Below are 17,541 nucleotides of genomic sequence, written 5' to 3' on the forward strand. Positions count from 1 at the left end.
CACACACACACACACACACACACACACACACACACACACACACACACACACACACACCCACACACACACACACACACACACACACACACACACACACACACACACACACACACACACACACACACACACACACACACACACACACACACACACAGGTACAGTACTGTTCCCCCATGACCCATGAGAGTTTTGATCTGTGGTGTAATCAGACTGAGATGGGATGGGCTCAGCAAACTTAGACATCATCGATTTTCCTCCCGTTATTTTATCTGCCGCTCCAATAGAGAGTTATTACGGGCCTATTTTGGAGAAGCTGCCAGGCGTGCCGGGCTGCTCATTGATTTGTCCACAACTAGCAATAGCTTTTCAGCGGGGGAATCTGCTATCTTATCTGGATCTCAGCGGAGCAAGGGGCCAAGTGGGACTGCTGACAAGCTGCAAAGCTCCGGGCAGCACTATAAACCCAGGTGAGAGAGTGGACCGACAGGGAGGGAGGAAGAGCAGTAATATATCGCCCATACGTTGTTATTGGAGAATAACATCAGAGGTCCGCCCTATGTAGTGCACGTTCAAGTGTTGGAAGTGCACACATGGACAGGTCAACTTGTGCAAGTTGGATATGTGTTGGCAGGGGCTGTACTGGGAAAGGAGTTCAGCCCAGGACTGACCCACTGGGACGGGACCGGCCGGGGGCGAGGTTTATATATGAACGTCAGATGCATTCTTGTCCTGGGCCGCCTCACTGCTGCGCATTTCTTTTGCACTGGTTCTAGATTATTAACACGCATTAACTAACGTAGTCGTGATTCGCCAGTGAGCCAAGACCCGGAACACTTACCCAGCCCAATCTCATGTTCACCCGCATGACTGTTACAAAGAGAGGGCTTGTTAGGAGACAGAACGGGGCCGCGGAAACATAAGAGAATCTTTGACGACCCACCAGCCCGCCGATGCGGCGGCCCGACGGGATTTGTCCCTTTGTGCCACCACTGTGTGTGGGTGTTCTTACAAAACCCACTTCAGTCATGTGTGTATAAAAGCCGAGAGAGCTTGCAGTGCAGAACTATTCAAACAACCCCCCCCCCCCCCCCCACACACACACACACACACCCCCACACCCCACCGGGGGTGCGGCTCTTGATGTCAGCACAGGTTGTCCGTACTGATAGCGTCTGGGCTCACCTGCCCGCTGAACCTAACTGGGTCAGACAGATGGACCGGTAGCCTGAACACCTGCTCATTCTTCCTCCCGGACGAGTGACAGCTAAATGTGTGTGAATACAAGTGTCCCACCCAGTTTCAGTCTGGCATCTTTTATTTATCTGGAGCAAGGTTTTTGTCTGCGCTACATTCGCTCTCCAGGCTTTCAGGACCATATGATTCAATGTATTTTTGATATATTTATTTAAGAATGAAGTGACAAAGGTTACTGAGCATCGCAAGGTCTGTAATTTATCCTGACATTTCGGTGTCGAGGGAAACGTTTTAATTGGGACCTATGGGGGGTTTGCGGTATTCGACTCCAGGTCTCAGAAGGAATGCTTTAATACTGTTGGGCTGCAGACCTGAATGGCGGGCACAGCTCGGAGGCCCGTGATGAAATGCATTGATGAATGCATTTGTCAAATAAAGGCAAAACATTTATTTTGATATCTTGCCGATTTGCAGATGGACTGCCGGAGGTTATTCAATTTGCTTTTCCATCTTTGTTTTGACTGGCTCCTTCTATTCTGAGCCTGCTAGTGTCTCTCCGGTTGGATTTTGTTCTTAGCTTGATTGATTCTTGGGAATGGAATGAGTCAGGGGGTTGATCCTTCACTTTCACAACATCCCTCACTTTCACAAAACCCTGGCTTTTAGAATTGTTCCTTCGATTTCTGTGTACGTTTCTATCGAGTGAAGAAACCCATAAAACGATTGGTCCTACAGTCATGCTTAGTACGCATATAGAGTACGCTGGATTTCAATGTTTTAATCATTTCAATTTCGTGAAATGCATATGCTCCTTGCCCCATTATGCACATTTGGTTTGCAAATGGGATTAACAGATAAAGTATGAAAAAACCCAAAATCAATGAATAAAAAAAGTCCCCATAATTAAAAAAAGCTATTATATATCCAAAGGAATTGTTAACAAGGAAAGATTGGTAAATCCATAGTGTTCTACAGTACAATAAATATGATGACGTAATTAGTGTGTGCATAATGAGAAATTTTCCCTTGCTATACGGTAGATTCTCTACCTAGAAAAAAACAAAACGGAATGTATTCTAAATTGAATAATCAAACTTTGCATAACAGACTGGTTTGAAAACGCTTATTATTTTATTTTAGGTTTGGTGCTCTAGTGCCTTACAATACAATGTCTGAGCACCGTCGAACAAACAGCATATCCAAAACACTTGACAAAGTCAAGAAACACAAGCGCGAATTAACGGAAAACACCAACGTAAAAGCCACATCACAAAAGCAAACGCCACAACATCACAGAAGTCGACAATGAAACGCACCGAGTCTTATTGACAGCGGACTATTGTTGCCCACACCTGTGGGTGAGGAAAATAATTTTTTGTGGAGTCAACCTGTATTCTGAATCTGCATCATGCGGTTTGTGTGGCAAGAACATCACATTCCTGTACGATGCCGATCAGCCTGGAACAAGTGAAGGTTGATTTTCTATATTCTTTTTCTAATGGTTTAGGCTAGGGGCATATAATAATAGTCCACTGGAAAGGATGGTTGGCCGGTCTACTGTTGCCTCTCACTCCGTTATTGTGTGGCTTTTGCATTTGTGTTGTGTAATTTGCATTTGCGTTTCCCTTTTAAGTGCTTGTGTTTTTCAAATTTGAAAAGCGTTTTGGTTATGCAGTTTGTTCGACACAGCTCAGCCACTGTATTTTAATTAGACTGCAGTGCAACGACAATTTCCTAACATAATATCTCTGATTCACTTCATCTACATATTCAATTTCATGCCAAGTCAAGACTGCCGATAACGAAAGGCACTTGCTTTTAGTTTCATTTACTCTAGCCTCAAGTTTACTTTGATACTTCACCACACGGTGTACAATATAGTTCTCTACGTTTCCTCAACATTGAATGCTTATTATTATATGTAGCTGTGCATATTTAGCATTGTATAACTTTGAGTGCTGAAAGATTGAAATCAGCTCGAGGTGGCTCTGAGCTCCCCCTCAGAAGTAAAAGAAGATCCTTCCCTCCCTCCTTTGGTGAGGGATCATCTATCCATCACTTTTTGGGGGAATCTAAAATTAGATGCCTTTTTTGCCCTGCAGGGGTTGGTGTCTATCTCTCAGTCAGCATAACATGCTCTGTTCTGCAGCTTAATGCAAAAGAGAGCATAGTCTTCTATTCGGGAAAGAAGAGAGACATATTTTGCTTCTTATTACTTATTACATTGCTACTTACACTGGGGTTTTCATGACAATCCTCAAGTTAACATGAGTACCCGGTGGCTATAATCCAATCAGTTTATGGGACTCTCAATGGGCTCTACCTTATTGGTTTAAGTAGATCCTTTAAATGTGAGCTGCGCATGTTATATTTTATCTACATTGTGATATATTTGCAAACTCACTTTTAATTGCTTCTGTAACAGCTGAAGTTTAAGTGGTTTGTCATTTTTGTTCTTTCTTTCTTTCTTTCCCCCAAAACACCTGTGACTAATACTCATACATGTATTTGTACATAGAGAAACTGAAGAGGTGTTGAAGCGTAATTGCGCTGATTTAATGAAGTGCTGAAGTGTTGACGAATGTTAATGGCTTGTTTTCTCTGTCAGGACTAACCCACTCAGCCAGAGAGCAACAGCACCTCTGCAGATTTGAATTGGACCACTGTCATTTTTACAAAGGCTTTTCTAGGAAGTTTTGTAGTGGTGAAGGTCATTCTCCCTCTGTGTGATGTCTTCATTCACTTCTGTGATCAAATCAAAAGCCACACATACAAACATGTTCATGCTTCTGCTTTCTTTGTGCTTTGGCAGGACGATCAAGGTGGAGGTGTACGACTGGGACAGGGATGGGAGGTAACTGTTTGTTGCACACACACACACACACACACACACACACACACACACACACACACACACACACACACACACACACACACACACACACACACACACACACACACACACACACACACACACACACACACACACACACACACACACACACACTGACCAGACCTATGTTATATATTTATAACAATAATCAAATTCAGACAAATTCATTGTTTTATTCGAGGTAACAGTGGGTCACATTTGGTGAGGTCACAAGGAAATTGCCTCATATTGCCCTTTACCAGTAGACTTCTGGGGAAACAGAAGCAGAACAATGTTTCCCACACGTAGACTTTCTTCTTATTTATCTTTTTCAAGTATCTGTCTGAGAGCGAGGCCATCCGCGATCAATTGTAATTCCCATACATTGCAAACAAATTTTACTCAAAATGGGTATAATCGTATTTTATTGAAGAGCTGTGGGCTACATATTGATTCGCTGTCGCTCCCTCCTTCCCCAACACACCACAACACCCAGATACTACTCACCATGGGTCGTGTGTGAACCGCCCTCCCTCCGCGTTCTAACTCTGAATCAGGACGTGAACTGGAGGAAGGACTGCTGTTGGCTTTCCCCCGCAGAGTAGAGACGGATGGCCGAATTCATTGACAGAATCAATCCAGAGTTCAAAAATCATTATGAGGGAAGCCAGAAATACAAACAACTCTTATCAAACACACTGCCTTGATCGCAACGTGAACCTGTCATGTCCTTTTGTAGGCACTTTCTTTTGGGGGAAAAAGTCAGCAATAGTTTCCACCAATGTTCCGATATAAAAAGGCAGTTTAAGTTGTATTATATACAGTCTATGTTGAGTCAGTTTAAACTGTATTACATGCAGTCTATGTTGAGTCAGTTTAAAATGTATTACATACAATCTAAGTTGAGTCCGTTTAAACAAAATTACATAAAGTCTATGTTGAGTCAGTTTAAACTATATTACATACAGTCTATGTTAAGTCAGTTTAAACTGTATTATATACAGTCTATGTTGAGTCAGTTTGAACTGTATTACATACAGTCTGTGTTAAGTCCTTTTTAACTGTATAATATACAGTCTGTGTTACACCCACACTGGAACTGCATTGGTCACGCAGTTCTTTAGCTTCTTTTTACTTTTGTATAACTGGCAATGGTACTGAAAACAACAACTCCCATGATCCCACGGTACTTCAGCATGTCATCAAACTATATGTTTTGTTTTAATTGAGAGACCCATAGCTGCAGAAACGTTATACTATATATATCTTTAACTACTGACGCATTCACACTTTAACACTTGATTTAACAAGCTATCATAAACACTCACACACACACAGACACACACACACACACACACACACACACACACACACACACACACACACACACACACACACACACACACACACACACACACACACACACACACACACACACACACACACACACACACACACACACACACACACACACACAGCGCCGTTTACAGTCTTGAGCATTTACTTACAGCACGACAGAGGATCATTCAATATACATGATGTCAAAATGTACTGCATCATCCTTTAAACGCTCCCATTAGAGGAGAGCCATTCTCATCATCATTAAGATCAATCTGTTCCCAAACAACAACTCATTCCCCACATCGTCACCACAGCATGGACTGTCTGGCGTTCCTCTGTGACCATCCTTCTCCACTGTAGGAGCGCTGCAGCTGATAACCGGCCCGCCTGCTGTGTTTGCCTTTCAGCCACGACTTCATCGGTGAATTCACCACCAGCTACAAGGAGCTGTGTCGAGGGCAGAACCAGCACAATGTCTACGAGGTGAGTGGAGAGGGCGAGAGCGAGGAGTAGAGGGAGAGAAGGTTGTTGTTTTTCCGAGAAGCCTTGATTCTCTGCAAGAGGCTGAGGTGGAGGGGGCTGATGTCCAAAGGGCAGTGGTCCCCCTTGTCGTGTTTGACCTGTTTTGGAGGCTTGATCCTGAGGGGCTCAAGATTGTTTTCTCTTTTGTAAAATTGAAGGCAGCCATCGCTGCTTCTTCAATTATTTCAGACCACTCTCCTTTTAAATCTCACTTGCCTTGACATTTTCTTTTCTATTTTTGTGTATTTTCTTTTACACATGTCACATGTAATTCGAACAATGATCCCGCAAACATTTCAATAGCCTTGCAAAGGTTGACCACTTAAAGATGCTGCAGAAAATCTGTTGGAGCAAAAAAAAGGATTGGTTGAAAATATGGCTCCTTCCTGTGCCTCTATAGACACTATAGACGCATAGTATCATATTAGGAAGAGATAATCCCTTTACATCCGTTTATTTATTTATTTGTAGATTCCTTCCATATTGCAAACATACAAAGGCAATGCCAGAGAAGTAGTGTTTTCTCCTCATTTGAGCCGCACTCCTTGCTGTGCTGTTCCGGGAGAGATTGGATATTAACATTGAGGCCCTTTGGGGCCTGCTTTGGTCCCTGCTCATTAAAACACTTGCCACATCACATTACATCCCAAATTAGTCAAAGAGGTGCTAACAGTAGGGCCAACGGTTATAAGCTCGGATGAGGGAGAAATGTGGAGGTCGGGGGAGGGGGGGTGTGGGGGGGGGGAGTAAAGAGCCTTGAAGAATGGAAGGGTGAGAGTGAGAAAGATGCAGAGAGTCAGAGAGCGAGGGAGATAGTGAGTAGTGGCATACAGAATTAGCCTTTTATTCTGCTGACCAGGCAGATACCGGTGCATACATTAACCTTCAGAATCCCAATGGACACATGACACTGACAAACGAACGCTTTTCCCTCAATGTCTCTCTCTCTCTCTCTCTCTCTCTCTCTCTCTCTCTCTCGCTCTCTCGCTCTCTCTCTCTCTCTCTCTCTCTCTCTCTCTCTCTCTCTCTCCCTCTCTCTTTCTCTCTCGTTTTCTGCCATTCTCTCTGTCTCATAACCAATGCGCTCATTCCCCTCATATTTGTAGCTTCCCTTCCACTCCCCTCCCCCCTCTGTGAGACACTAGGGGGGGCTAAGCTAAGAGCCTTAGGACGTATTGAAGGAGACAGGAGCGCAACGCTAACAGGGTTAGGTGTAATTGAGAATGATGTGCGTGTTACCCTGACAGTAGTGAGTGATGGCCGCAATGCTGCAGAGCTAGCTCTGGGGAGCAGGGAGGAGGGGAAAGGGAGAGGGGAGGGAGAGGGAGAAAAGAGGAAGGAGGGAGCGAGAGGAGAGGAGGGAATGAGAGAGAGATGGATCGTGGAACCCCAGCGAGGACCGGCTTTCTCGTGGAAAAAGGGCAGGTATGCGGAAACACAGGTGTCCTTACTGTGTAATCCAAGGAAGAAATGTGTGTCCAAGTGTCCGGACCGTCGAAGGATTCACAGAGCTGGGTGACCTGCGACCCTGGTGCCTTTGTGCTCCACCCATGAATGGAATGTACCATTTCAAATTTTCCGTTTAATTTCCGTTTGGTTGCACACACAATAGGGGTTTTTTAAATTTCATTTTCTACCTGTCTCTCGCTGGCCTGCACTTTCCTGTCGTCTCGTCCATCTCTCACTTTCAATCTTGCTTTGCTTTGTGTGTGTGTGTGTGTGTGTGTGTGTGTGTGTGTGTGTGTGTGTGTGTGTGTGTGTGTGTGTGTGTGTGTGTGTGTGTGTGTGTGTGTGTGTGTGTGTGTTAAAGACACATTCAGGGATAACCCACAGCGATAACGAGGAGCACGGCTGTTGCTATTAGACTGGGTCATACAGTATATGCATGTCTAATACACAGCCCAGCATAGACTCCCATTAAAACCTGTCTGCTGTCAAATCACAATGCAGCCCTGGAGGCATGATCAATATTATCTTTCTCACACCTACCACAGTTATTGGATTCAGTCCCTATAAGCTCCGTCGATCTCTCCCCCCCCCCCCCCCCCCCACCCACCTAACTCTCCCCTGTATCTCCATTCTGCACAGAGGAGGTTGTTTCTTTCTATATCACTCGCCTAAGGCAGGAAGCGGGGAAAAGTGTTGTGGAAGTGTGCCCTTCGTACTATAACGTGGCCGTATCGCTCCGTGTGCTCTGTGTTGAAACTAGGTGGTGAACGTCAAGAAGAAGATTAAGAAGAAGCGCTACATTAACTCAGGGACGGTGAGTCTGGAGATAAGAGCTTGGACAGCTGTGCGTCAGTCCATCGGTCCATACCATTAAACCCAGGTCCACCATTAACACCGCCAACGTTCCAACCACCGCCACCCATCCACCCTAGAGCCCAGTTTGATCCGTCAAGAGTGATTCCTAGCTGGGCGATATAACCCGCCACGGCCCATGGATGTCTGTGACCAAATTCAAGGTGTTATTATCGCCTCAGGACCCACTTTCGGCTCTGTATTAATGGTGCATATTTAAAACCAAAGAGCCCTCGTCCGTCACACGCACCCATCAGCCCACTGCCAGATAGATATCCTCTGTGATGACAATAACAGTGTTAATATGCTAGTTTATCGGCATCAAAACTCTGGTTCTGCCTAGATTAATCCCATTGTTGTCTTTGTTGTTTTAGGGCTTTGTCTGTGCCAAATGCTTTATGCATAGCGCTTTTTCAAACTATAAAATAAAATCATGTGGATGGGCGTTATGCCAAAAAAACTCAGAGACACCAACAAACCTACGGGACCTTGATCTCGCCGATATATTCTTATATGCCATATAGGTTTGGTACAAATATGTATTCCTAGATCACCAGGATGCTGGGTAACTCACTCATCACATGATGTGTCTGGACTCCACTCCCCAGGTGTCCATGCTGTCGTTCAGCGTGGAATCGGAGCACACCTTCCTGGACTACATCAAGGGAGGGTGAGTGGCACCACGTCATGTGTTACCCGAGTCCCCGGCGCTCCGCTACTCTCAAGCTGCCATTCGCTCTGGACCAAACTGTCTGAACGAGGGGAGATCCTCGCAGGCAACCCTGATGAATAATTCAGACGGGTTGGATGTGGAGAAACATTGTGGCAGTGAGGCTGGAAAGCAGACAGCCGCCTCGCTCTGCGTCCGATACGGCAGAGCGGGGAAAGGTACTTCTCTGGCTGCCAGCTCCCATTCGCTCCACAGTCCTTCCTGCTTCCTCTATTGGCTTTACAGAGCAGCACTCAGAACCCACCCTCCCCTCCTAGGCTATGAACCGCATTCAGCAGAATGGAAGGGGTCTATGGCATGGTATTCCGAGCATGTAATGAGAGTTCGGCTTCAAACAGGCTGCTCTGCCCCCATTTCGGCCCAAGATACTAATGTAAAGGAATATGAATGAGGATGCTTAATATGCTGAGAGTTTTAGTGCTTAATTAACGGAGGCTGAACCTATCCCATGTGGAATTTGTTCCTAATGGGTCTGGGTCTGTCCTGGTTCTTACTAATTGTCTGCCTGGCAAGTGAAGGCATCTGCTGCTGTCCTAGATCCGTACTAAAGCTCCATCGATGGTTATAACTTTACAGCACACACACACACACACACACACACACACACACACACACACACACACACACACACACACACACACACACACACACACACACACACACACACACACACACACACACACACACACACACACACACACACACACACACACACACACACACACACACACACAGAGACAAACGCACGCACGCACAGCCACGCATACACACACACGCACACACGCACAGCGACACATACACACACACACACACACACACACACACACACACACACACACACAAACACACAGATACAGACACACACACACACACACACACACACACACACACACACACACACACACACACACACACACACACACACACACACACACACACACACACACACACACACACTCTCTCTCTCTCTCTCTCTCTCTCTCTCTCTCTCTCTCTCTCTCTCTCTCTCTCTCTCTCTCTCTCTCTCTCTCTCTCTCTCTCTCTCTCTCTCTCTCTCTCTCTCTCTCTCTCTCTCTCTCTCTCTCTCTCTCTCTCTCTCTCTCTCTCTCTCTCTCTCTCACACACACACACACACACACACACACACACACACACACACACACACACACACACACACACAGACAAGCACACACACAGAGTAGGCAGAGTAGGAAGTTGCAGTGCCACTTACTGTCTCAGGGGGTGGGTCTCGTCAACTAGAGGTTTGGCAGAAAGCAAAGGAGAGGGGGGAATAAGGAGAAATGGCATTCAATAAATGCCAGGGGTAGGATGTGGGCATGTGGATTTCCTTTAGGTCTGCTGTCTCCAGGAGGCCTAGCAGACCTGTTCTGAACAAGCTTTTGAAAGGTTGGTTCGGTATTGCTGTTTGTCAGTGCAATATATGTCAACACTGAATGAAAGAGTTGTGTGTTGTGCTGGTGACTTGCTGGTGGTTGTAGACGTTCATAGCCCGAAACAAGGCAATGTTTGAGAATGTGTGTTTGACATTTACACTGCTGCGCCGTTCCAGATATGACTGCATGTTGTCATTTCTGCTTTATATCGTACAAACTCCAGTGCATGGCTTGAGAGGTGTCCATTAAAATTAAGCCGGAGAGTGTGCAGAAGCTGATGCACAGATAATGTCAAGGATACATTGTATGGAAGGATAATTGTTGAGAGTATGTGTATCTATGTATGAGTATGAGTATTAACTGAATTTGCCACATTCTGTCAAATGACAGTCAGGTCGTATGTTGGATATTTTGCTCTTTGTTGACTAATTTCAGTTAAATTCAGTTAACAAAACTCAAATGAATCACCACCAGGTATTCAATTGTAGACCTTTTAAAAAATAGGAGACCCTGCTACCGTTCAGTTGCCAATTAAAGTTCCCATTCAGGAATGATATTAGTTTTCATGGCTAACAAGCAGTGAAAATCGTAATTATGCAATTTTAATGACAGATTAACATTCAGTCTATTGCTTTGTCTTTTGTAATTGACAGGAGCCCAGGCTCCGTGCACAGGCTGCTCGGGGCTGATAGAAGAAGGAAATATGCTTCCAATGTGTAGTTACGCTCACAACTGTGTGTGTGTCTGTCTGCCCTTCTGTGCGTGTGTGTGTGTATACTTGTGTGCGCATGAGTTTGCCAGTGCGTGATAGTGTAAAGGGTAGGTTCGGATCAGAAGCACGTAAAATTTTACATTCAATGTCGCAGGAGAGCGTTAAAAACGAAGACATATTTCTCTCGACACACCCTGATGGCTCTCTCTGAGTGAATTAGATTTTCATTAATGTTAAAGTGGCAGGGGATTATAACAGAGGTCGTTAAGGTCTGGAAAGCCGCACATACTTCCACACATATGTGCCGTACCACAGGGATAATGCAAGATTGATTTTTCATCACGTGGCATACTGAAAATACCTTTGGAAATGAATTCTTCATTGAGTTAGCTCAGGGTAATGTTTTTATCTTCTGTCGCCCTTCTATTGTATGGAGTCCTTATTAAGGATTAATGGTTTTCCTCACAGAATACAAGCCCCTCCTGCTGGGGCTTAGCAAAAGCAATTCTAACATCCTCACTGTTCTTTTGTTTGATAGCAGTTGGTGACATTTTAACAGGTTCTGCAGGATTCAGGGCAGTGCAATGTCATGTTGAACGAATTTGAGAACATGTTGTGGCACTCCCCAAAACTTGTGGCACTCTCCAAAGAAAAAACGATATTAAACCGTGCAGCTAAACTGTAGGTCCCAATAACGGAGATTTCTGTATGAACCTGGAGTAGGAAGAAAAATAAGCGCTTAAAAAATAAATATGCATGTATCCGTTACCAAAATCCAACCCTTTACTGCTCTCGTGTGTTCTGGTTTGAGTTGCTCATCTGTTTTTCCTGCTATTCTAAGAAGCATGTCCACATACTTCATTGGCTCTACAATACATCAAAGGAGAATCCAACAACGCTTTGGTGTGTTTTAAAAAAACGTATAATCCGAGGTTCATGGCCAGAGCTTTAAAGAAAACACATCCCCACCTAAATAATTTGGTTTAGTGCTGAGGTCATAGAAAGCCAATGCCAGACAGTTACACCGGCTAGTTTTGAAATTAAGATTAGCATAAGAACTGATTTCTGACTTGTGTTCGATGTGAGTGTCTCCTGTCCTCTGCGAATTGAAGAAATATTAATCTTCCGTGCAAGACTTCAGTAATACAACCAAACGCAGTGAAAAAGTGGAGCCGATAAGTTGGTAAGGTGTGAGGGCATCAGCAGTCACTCTCCGATAAACATTGTCGGCAGTAGCAATTAATAAAAATAGCCAAACGGCAACAACAACAACCCAAAACAAGGAGCCCTAATGAAATTCCGTTCATTTAAGTGAACCCGACAATGCTGATATGCTAGTACGTGCTTTGGAGTCCATAGACTACAGACATGCAGAAGCCGCTGATCCCGAGAGGGCGTGTGTGAGCAACGCTCTGTTGACCTGTTTGTTTTATAGCACTTTGCCCTAATAGACAGTGACACTGATGGGATTCCCATGGCTTCACATCAGGTCCAGGGCATCCTCTGGAAAGCTCTCGCGAGTGAGAAAGGGATGTTAGGAAGACGGCCTGCAAATTTAGATCGAGGGGGAGCGAGGGGGGATAGGGGAACCATCCCTGCTCCTCAATGACATATATACAATTCACTTGGTCGCTTTGGACAAAAGGATCTGAAACAATGCTGGATGATAAGAAACAGTGAAACTGTGAGGGAATAAACTGGCTTACAGGATACATTTCTGCCGGATATAGGCGGCTTTCCAAGAATGCAATGCACAACGCAGATAGAAGAGAGCCTGTGGTTAACTGCACGTGCTGTTCTAGGGGTGAGGGGTTGATTCCCAGAAGCCATCATTCATGAGCCCACATGCATTAAACATGACAGGTTTCCCCTCACCGGGGGACTCCGCTGGCTGGCAGAACACAGCGCCACACACTAGACCTCCACACACTAGACCTCCACACACTAGACCTCCACACACTAGACCTCCACACACTAGACCTCCACACACTATACCTCCACACACTAGACCTCCACACACTAGACCTCCACACACTAGACCTCCACACACGAGACCTCCACACACTAGACCTCCACACACTAGACCTCCACACACGAGACCTCCACACACTAGACCTCCACACACTAGACCTCCACACACTAGACCTCCACACACTAGACCTCCACACACTAGACCTCCACACACTAGACCTCCACACACTAGACCTCCACACACTAGACCTCCACACACTAGACCTCCACACACGAGACCTCCACACACGAGACCTCCACACACGAGACCTCCACACACGAGAACGTCTTTTTTCAGTCACGGCGATTATCTAATTGCCGCCTTGATTGACAGCTTACTTTCCATTGTCTGGAGCTGGCCCCTCTAACTCTAACTGGCCACCTGTCATTTCTCCAGCAAGCCTGCCACACTCTCAGCGCCACACCAAGGTAATCAGGGGAGGCTTCTAGAATCGAGGGCTCCAGGCCGTTAAAGTTCTCTTTTTTGTCCGACTAGCGGTCCAACTCAATGCTGATTAATGAGCCGGGGGTCGGCGGCCCCACCTTAAGAAATGCGTCCTTATTTCAAACACAATGCCGGCCCTAATTTCTGGATGCGGGCAAAGTGAGACTAAGCAATCAGCGTTAATCACAACCCAAGAAAAAAAGGAATTGAAGAAAATAACCGCTTTGATGTCGGATCCCCTTTCAATGGTTCATATTTCGTCAGTTTCACTCTCTTTTATCGTGCTCTACCTCTCTCTCCCTATCTCTCTCTCTCGCTCTCGGGGGAACGCCCAATTGGGGAAAGAATAGTTTGATTGCGTTTAGTTTCTGTTCAAGGTTCGGGGCTCATCGTCTCTGAGGTAATGAATTAAAGATGGGTTTGTAGTGTTTGCTCAGCTATTTACCATGTCGCCTACTGCCATCGTTGATGCATTGGAAATATTTTTTCTATTGATTTCCTTTACACTACAGGAAATGTGTTAATCAGGGAGGTGACATTGACAACAGTGATGGATGATGAATATGACAATACTGAGGTTATATGGATAAAAATTCATTATGAATGTTTCGTAGAGATTCATTAATCCTTGGATTAATCAATCAATTGTCTCTCTCTCTCTCTCTCTCTCTCTCTCTCTCTCTCTCTCTCTCTCTCTCTCTCTCTCTCTCTCTCTCTCTCTCTCTCTCTCTCTCTCTCTCTCTCTCTCATATATATATATATATATTGTGACATGCTGGCTCCATGCATGCAACATGAACCGGGGAGACCACGCTATTTTCACAATAATAAGTAATTTATTATATAATAAACATAACAATAAGAAGTGTGGTGCAAGTCAGTATAAATGTAAGTAACCTAAAGGTAATGTAAATATCAGTCCATGTGAATACAAAGGAAGCCAAAGGAAAGCCAATGCTGGGAGGAGGGAGAAGCCACGTCTGCTGTCTGGGCAGGCTCTTTATACTGCCACCGGTCCATCCCACACCTGCCAACAATCTCCTAATCAGGAGGGAGAGAAACACAGGCATACACAGCAGGGTCAAAGACCCAACTGGGTCGTCACAATATATATATATATATATATATATATATATATATATATACTTGAATAGTATATCTCCACATGTATGTTCTCCAGTTCTACAACAAACTCATCCTAGATAGAGGGCACTTCTAGTGAGTATGGTAGCAATAAAGTGTCCCACTTAATTCTGAAGCATAGGAAACATCCTAGCATTAACCCTTGATTTGATTACATTTCATGGAAACTGTGAAAGGTTCATTGGTCTATGTAGTTTCTCTCCAACTACAATTTATCGCTCAGCACAATGTGCTTGTTTACCAATACTATGGAAACAGAGGTTCTGCAAGTATTTTTTTGTATCACAAATAAAGGTAGCTTATAGTTTATGCTCATGGATAGGCTATAGGAAGCATAATGCAATTACACAGCCTTATGCTTTTAATGGCTTTTCTTATGTTATAATAATCTTTGACGTGAATGGTATTTTCGTGTCCAACAATTCATTCCCCCCATTCCCTTATTATGCTGATTTAAGCCCTTGGTTCTCTGAACCTATCCTCGAAATTACTGAGAGTTACTTGGTCAATTTTAAACAATCTACTGGGATACATTGCTAATTTATTTTTGTACACTCTGACAGATGGGTATTTATTCCATTATATCCATGTTCATGTGATTGTGAGAGCGTATCTCCAAACCGATAATACCCTCTGAATTTTTTTGTTTTCTCTATTCATCGAAAAATTAGCATGCATCAACGTGCCCAACGTCCTAATAGGCTGACCATGCTGCCTTGCAGTGTCCCAGGCTATATTCCCGCCTGTAGACCGATGCTTCATGTCCTTCCCCCTCTAATTCAACCCAACATCCTGTCTCTCTTCACCCTCCTGTCCAGGAACATCAACTCTCAGATCTATAAAAAAAAAAAACTGTGACCACAATTGTTGATAGATACAGATGATGACTCCCTTTATCTGCCTTATTTTTTCTTGAACTCACCGTGATACCGTGCTAGGTGTGACAATCGATGTGCTTGCCTCATGAATGCCTGAAAGCCTTTCTAACTGATTGGAATGTGATATTTTTCCTCAACATTTAGCTAACTAAAATAGATGGAAAACGCAAAAGGATAAATAAATAAATAAATAAATGTTATAATTGAAGTTGTTGGATTTCCTCAGTCCAAAGGGTTTGTTGTGAGGGAACTAGAGCCAGATAGCTGACCATGCATGGTATTGGAGATGCCCGGCTTACGAGCTCCATGCACCCTTTGGGATAGTTGACATCCAAAGAAAAGGATTAAAATTGTTATCACGCCTTCTCTGAAATGTGTGTGCACGTGTGTGTTGTGTGGGTGTGTGGGTGTATGTGTGTGTGTGTGTAAACTGCAATCCAGGTGAGCGTTTAAAGCAGAAAACAGTCTCCAGCCGAAGTAATTGCACCACTGCTCTGGCCTCACAGTCCGGTGTGTATAGCCTCTGTGAGCCAAAGCTGAAATCATAACAGCAACTTTGTGTCAAGCCTTCAGCGAGCGACCGAGAGAGGGATAAAGGGGGAGAGCGAGAGAATGCTAGCTCAATCCATTCAGCCCTCATTAAAGTGCACCGCTGAAGTCTGCAGTTTACTGTTTACTTTTTTTGGCATGACTCCTCTTTTTCTGCTCTCCGGCGTTTCTTTTGTTTGCACACTTTCGATAACAAAACGGCTAACAAACTGTGAGGGATTATGTTACAGCGTATGGAGGAGCAGCTATGGAGGCGGCGCAGGCCGCAGGGAATGGGGAGAACCTCATTGTGGGTGACCAGAGGGCCCCCCCCTTGCCTCCTCATTTGAACCGTCGCCATCAGGCTGAAGATATCGCAGGCGCCGCCGCTACGCACACGCAGCACGCGCTGTGTGTAGGGCATCGAGTGCCGGAGGGGGCACCGAAGGAGCCTCACGCTCGTCGTATGAATTATTTAAACATAAGATCAAACGGCCGAAAGTCACCATTAGAGGTGAAAAATGGTGCCCCCCTCCCTCCTCTCCCTGTGGGTTGAGACTGTAAAGAAGCCAAGGGCAGTTAACACTAGGCTTCTGCCTTGGCCCGCCCATGCGGCGCAACCCAACGTAATGCTGACGTTAGAAGAGTCTGGGCGGGGTGTGGGGAGGAGCCGAAGACGGCGACGTGAAGCGGGCCGAAGGGCAAGGATGAAATGATCAGGAGGTGTTGAAAAAGTCTAAAATGTTTTTGGGGATAAATCACGGGGTTTGAGGTGTCGAGACACAAGACTTCAGCGGAGACACCTGCATCACTATCGTGGCCAGCCCTTAACGCTCCGTGATGGTCACCCCCCCTCACCTTTGTTTTCGTTGTGGTTTCTGCCCACTATGGGATAGTTTCCCTAGGATAATCCTGTACACCCGTTGTCTCTTTGAAGATGCTTGGTAACTCGCCGCCTGTGTCTTCCCAGGTTCATGGCCTGGTGAATACTACTACTTTGCTGTCAAGCCAGACAATCAAGCACAGCATTGTGTGAGGGTGCAGACAGTAGAAAGATGAAAAATTTGAATGAACTGCCTTCTGATTTTTATCAAATGCATGGAGGAACGGTCATAACTTGCAGCATGAAATTAGTATTATCAATCGTAATCGGCAGGACTTCAAATGGAATATCTAAAAATATATATATACCACAAAGCAATTGCACTTAGGGCACCCAAATTGCCAGCAGCAGCACTTGGTATCACAGCCGTTTATCTACTGAAAATAGATGGAAGTTCTCATTCGTACCACAATCGATTACGTTGTTACACAGTTAAAACCCTGGCACCTTATCCCCCATGAACTATAACCACCTCTTCCTGGTCTAAACTTGTTTAACTGCAAGGTGCCAAGTATAGTGTACAGGTTCGTCTATCCTTGTTTTCTTGTGATATGATGAAATGCCTTGTGTTTATGCTGAAAAACAAAT

At 44.9% G+C, this 17,541-nt stretch overlaps 1 protein-coding gene across 1 annotated transcript in view; it reads left to right on the forward strand.

The window, feature by feature from the left end:
* Positions 1 to 17,541, forward strand: part of LOC130388100 (copine-5-like) — a 38,394-nt gene that overhangs the window by 12,081 nt on the left and 8,772 nt on the right. Inside the window, exons 5-8 of the mRNA XM_056597476.1 lie at positions 4,007 to 4,048; positions 5,815 to 5,890; positions 8,139 to 8,192; positions 8,839 to 8,900. Coding sequence (XP_056453451.1) covers positions 4,007 to 4,048; positions 5,815 to 5,890; positions 8,139 to 8,192; positions 8,839 to 8,900 — 234 coding nt within the window. The remainder of the gene's footprint in view (positions 1 to 4,006; positions 4,049 to 5,814; positions 5,891 to 8,138; positions 8,193 to 8,838; positions 8,901 to 17,541) is intronic.

This window comes from Gadus chalcogrammus, chromosome 1, assembly GCF_026213295.1.
Source record: "Gadus chalcogrammus isolate NIFS_2021 chromosome 1, NIFS_Gcha_1.0, whole genome shotgun sequence".
In the NCBI taxonomy this organism is placed as follows: domain Eukaryota; kingdom Metazoa; phylum Chordata; class Actinopteri; order Gadiformes; family Gadidae; genus Gadus; species Gadus chalcogrammus.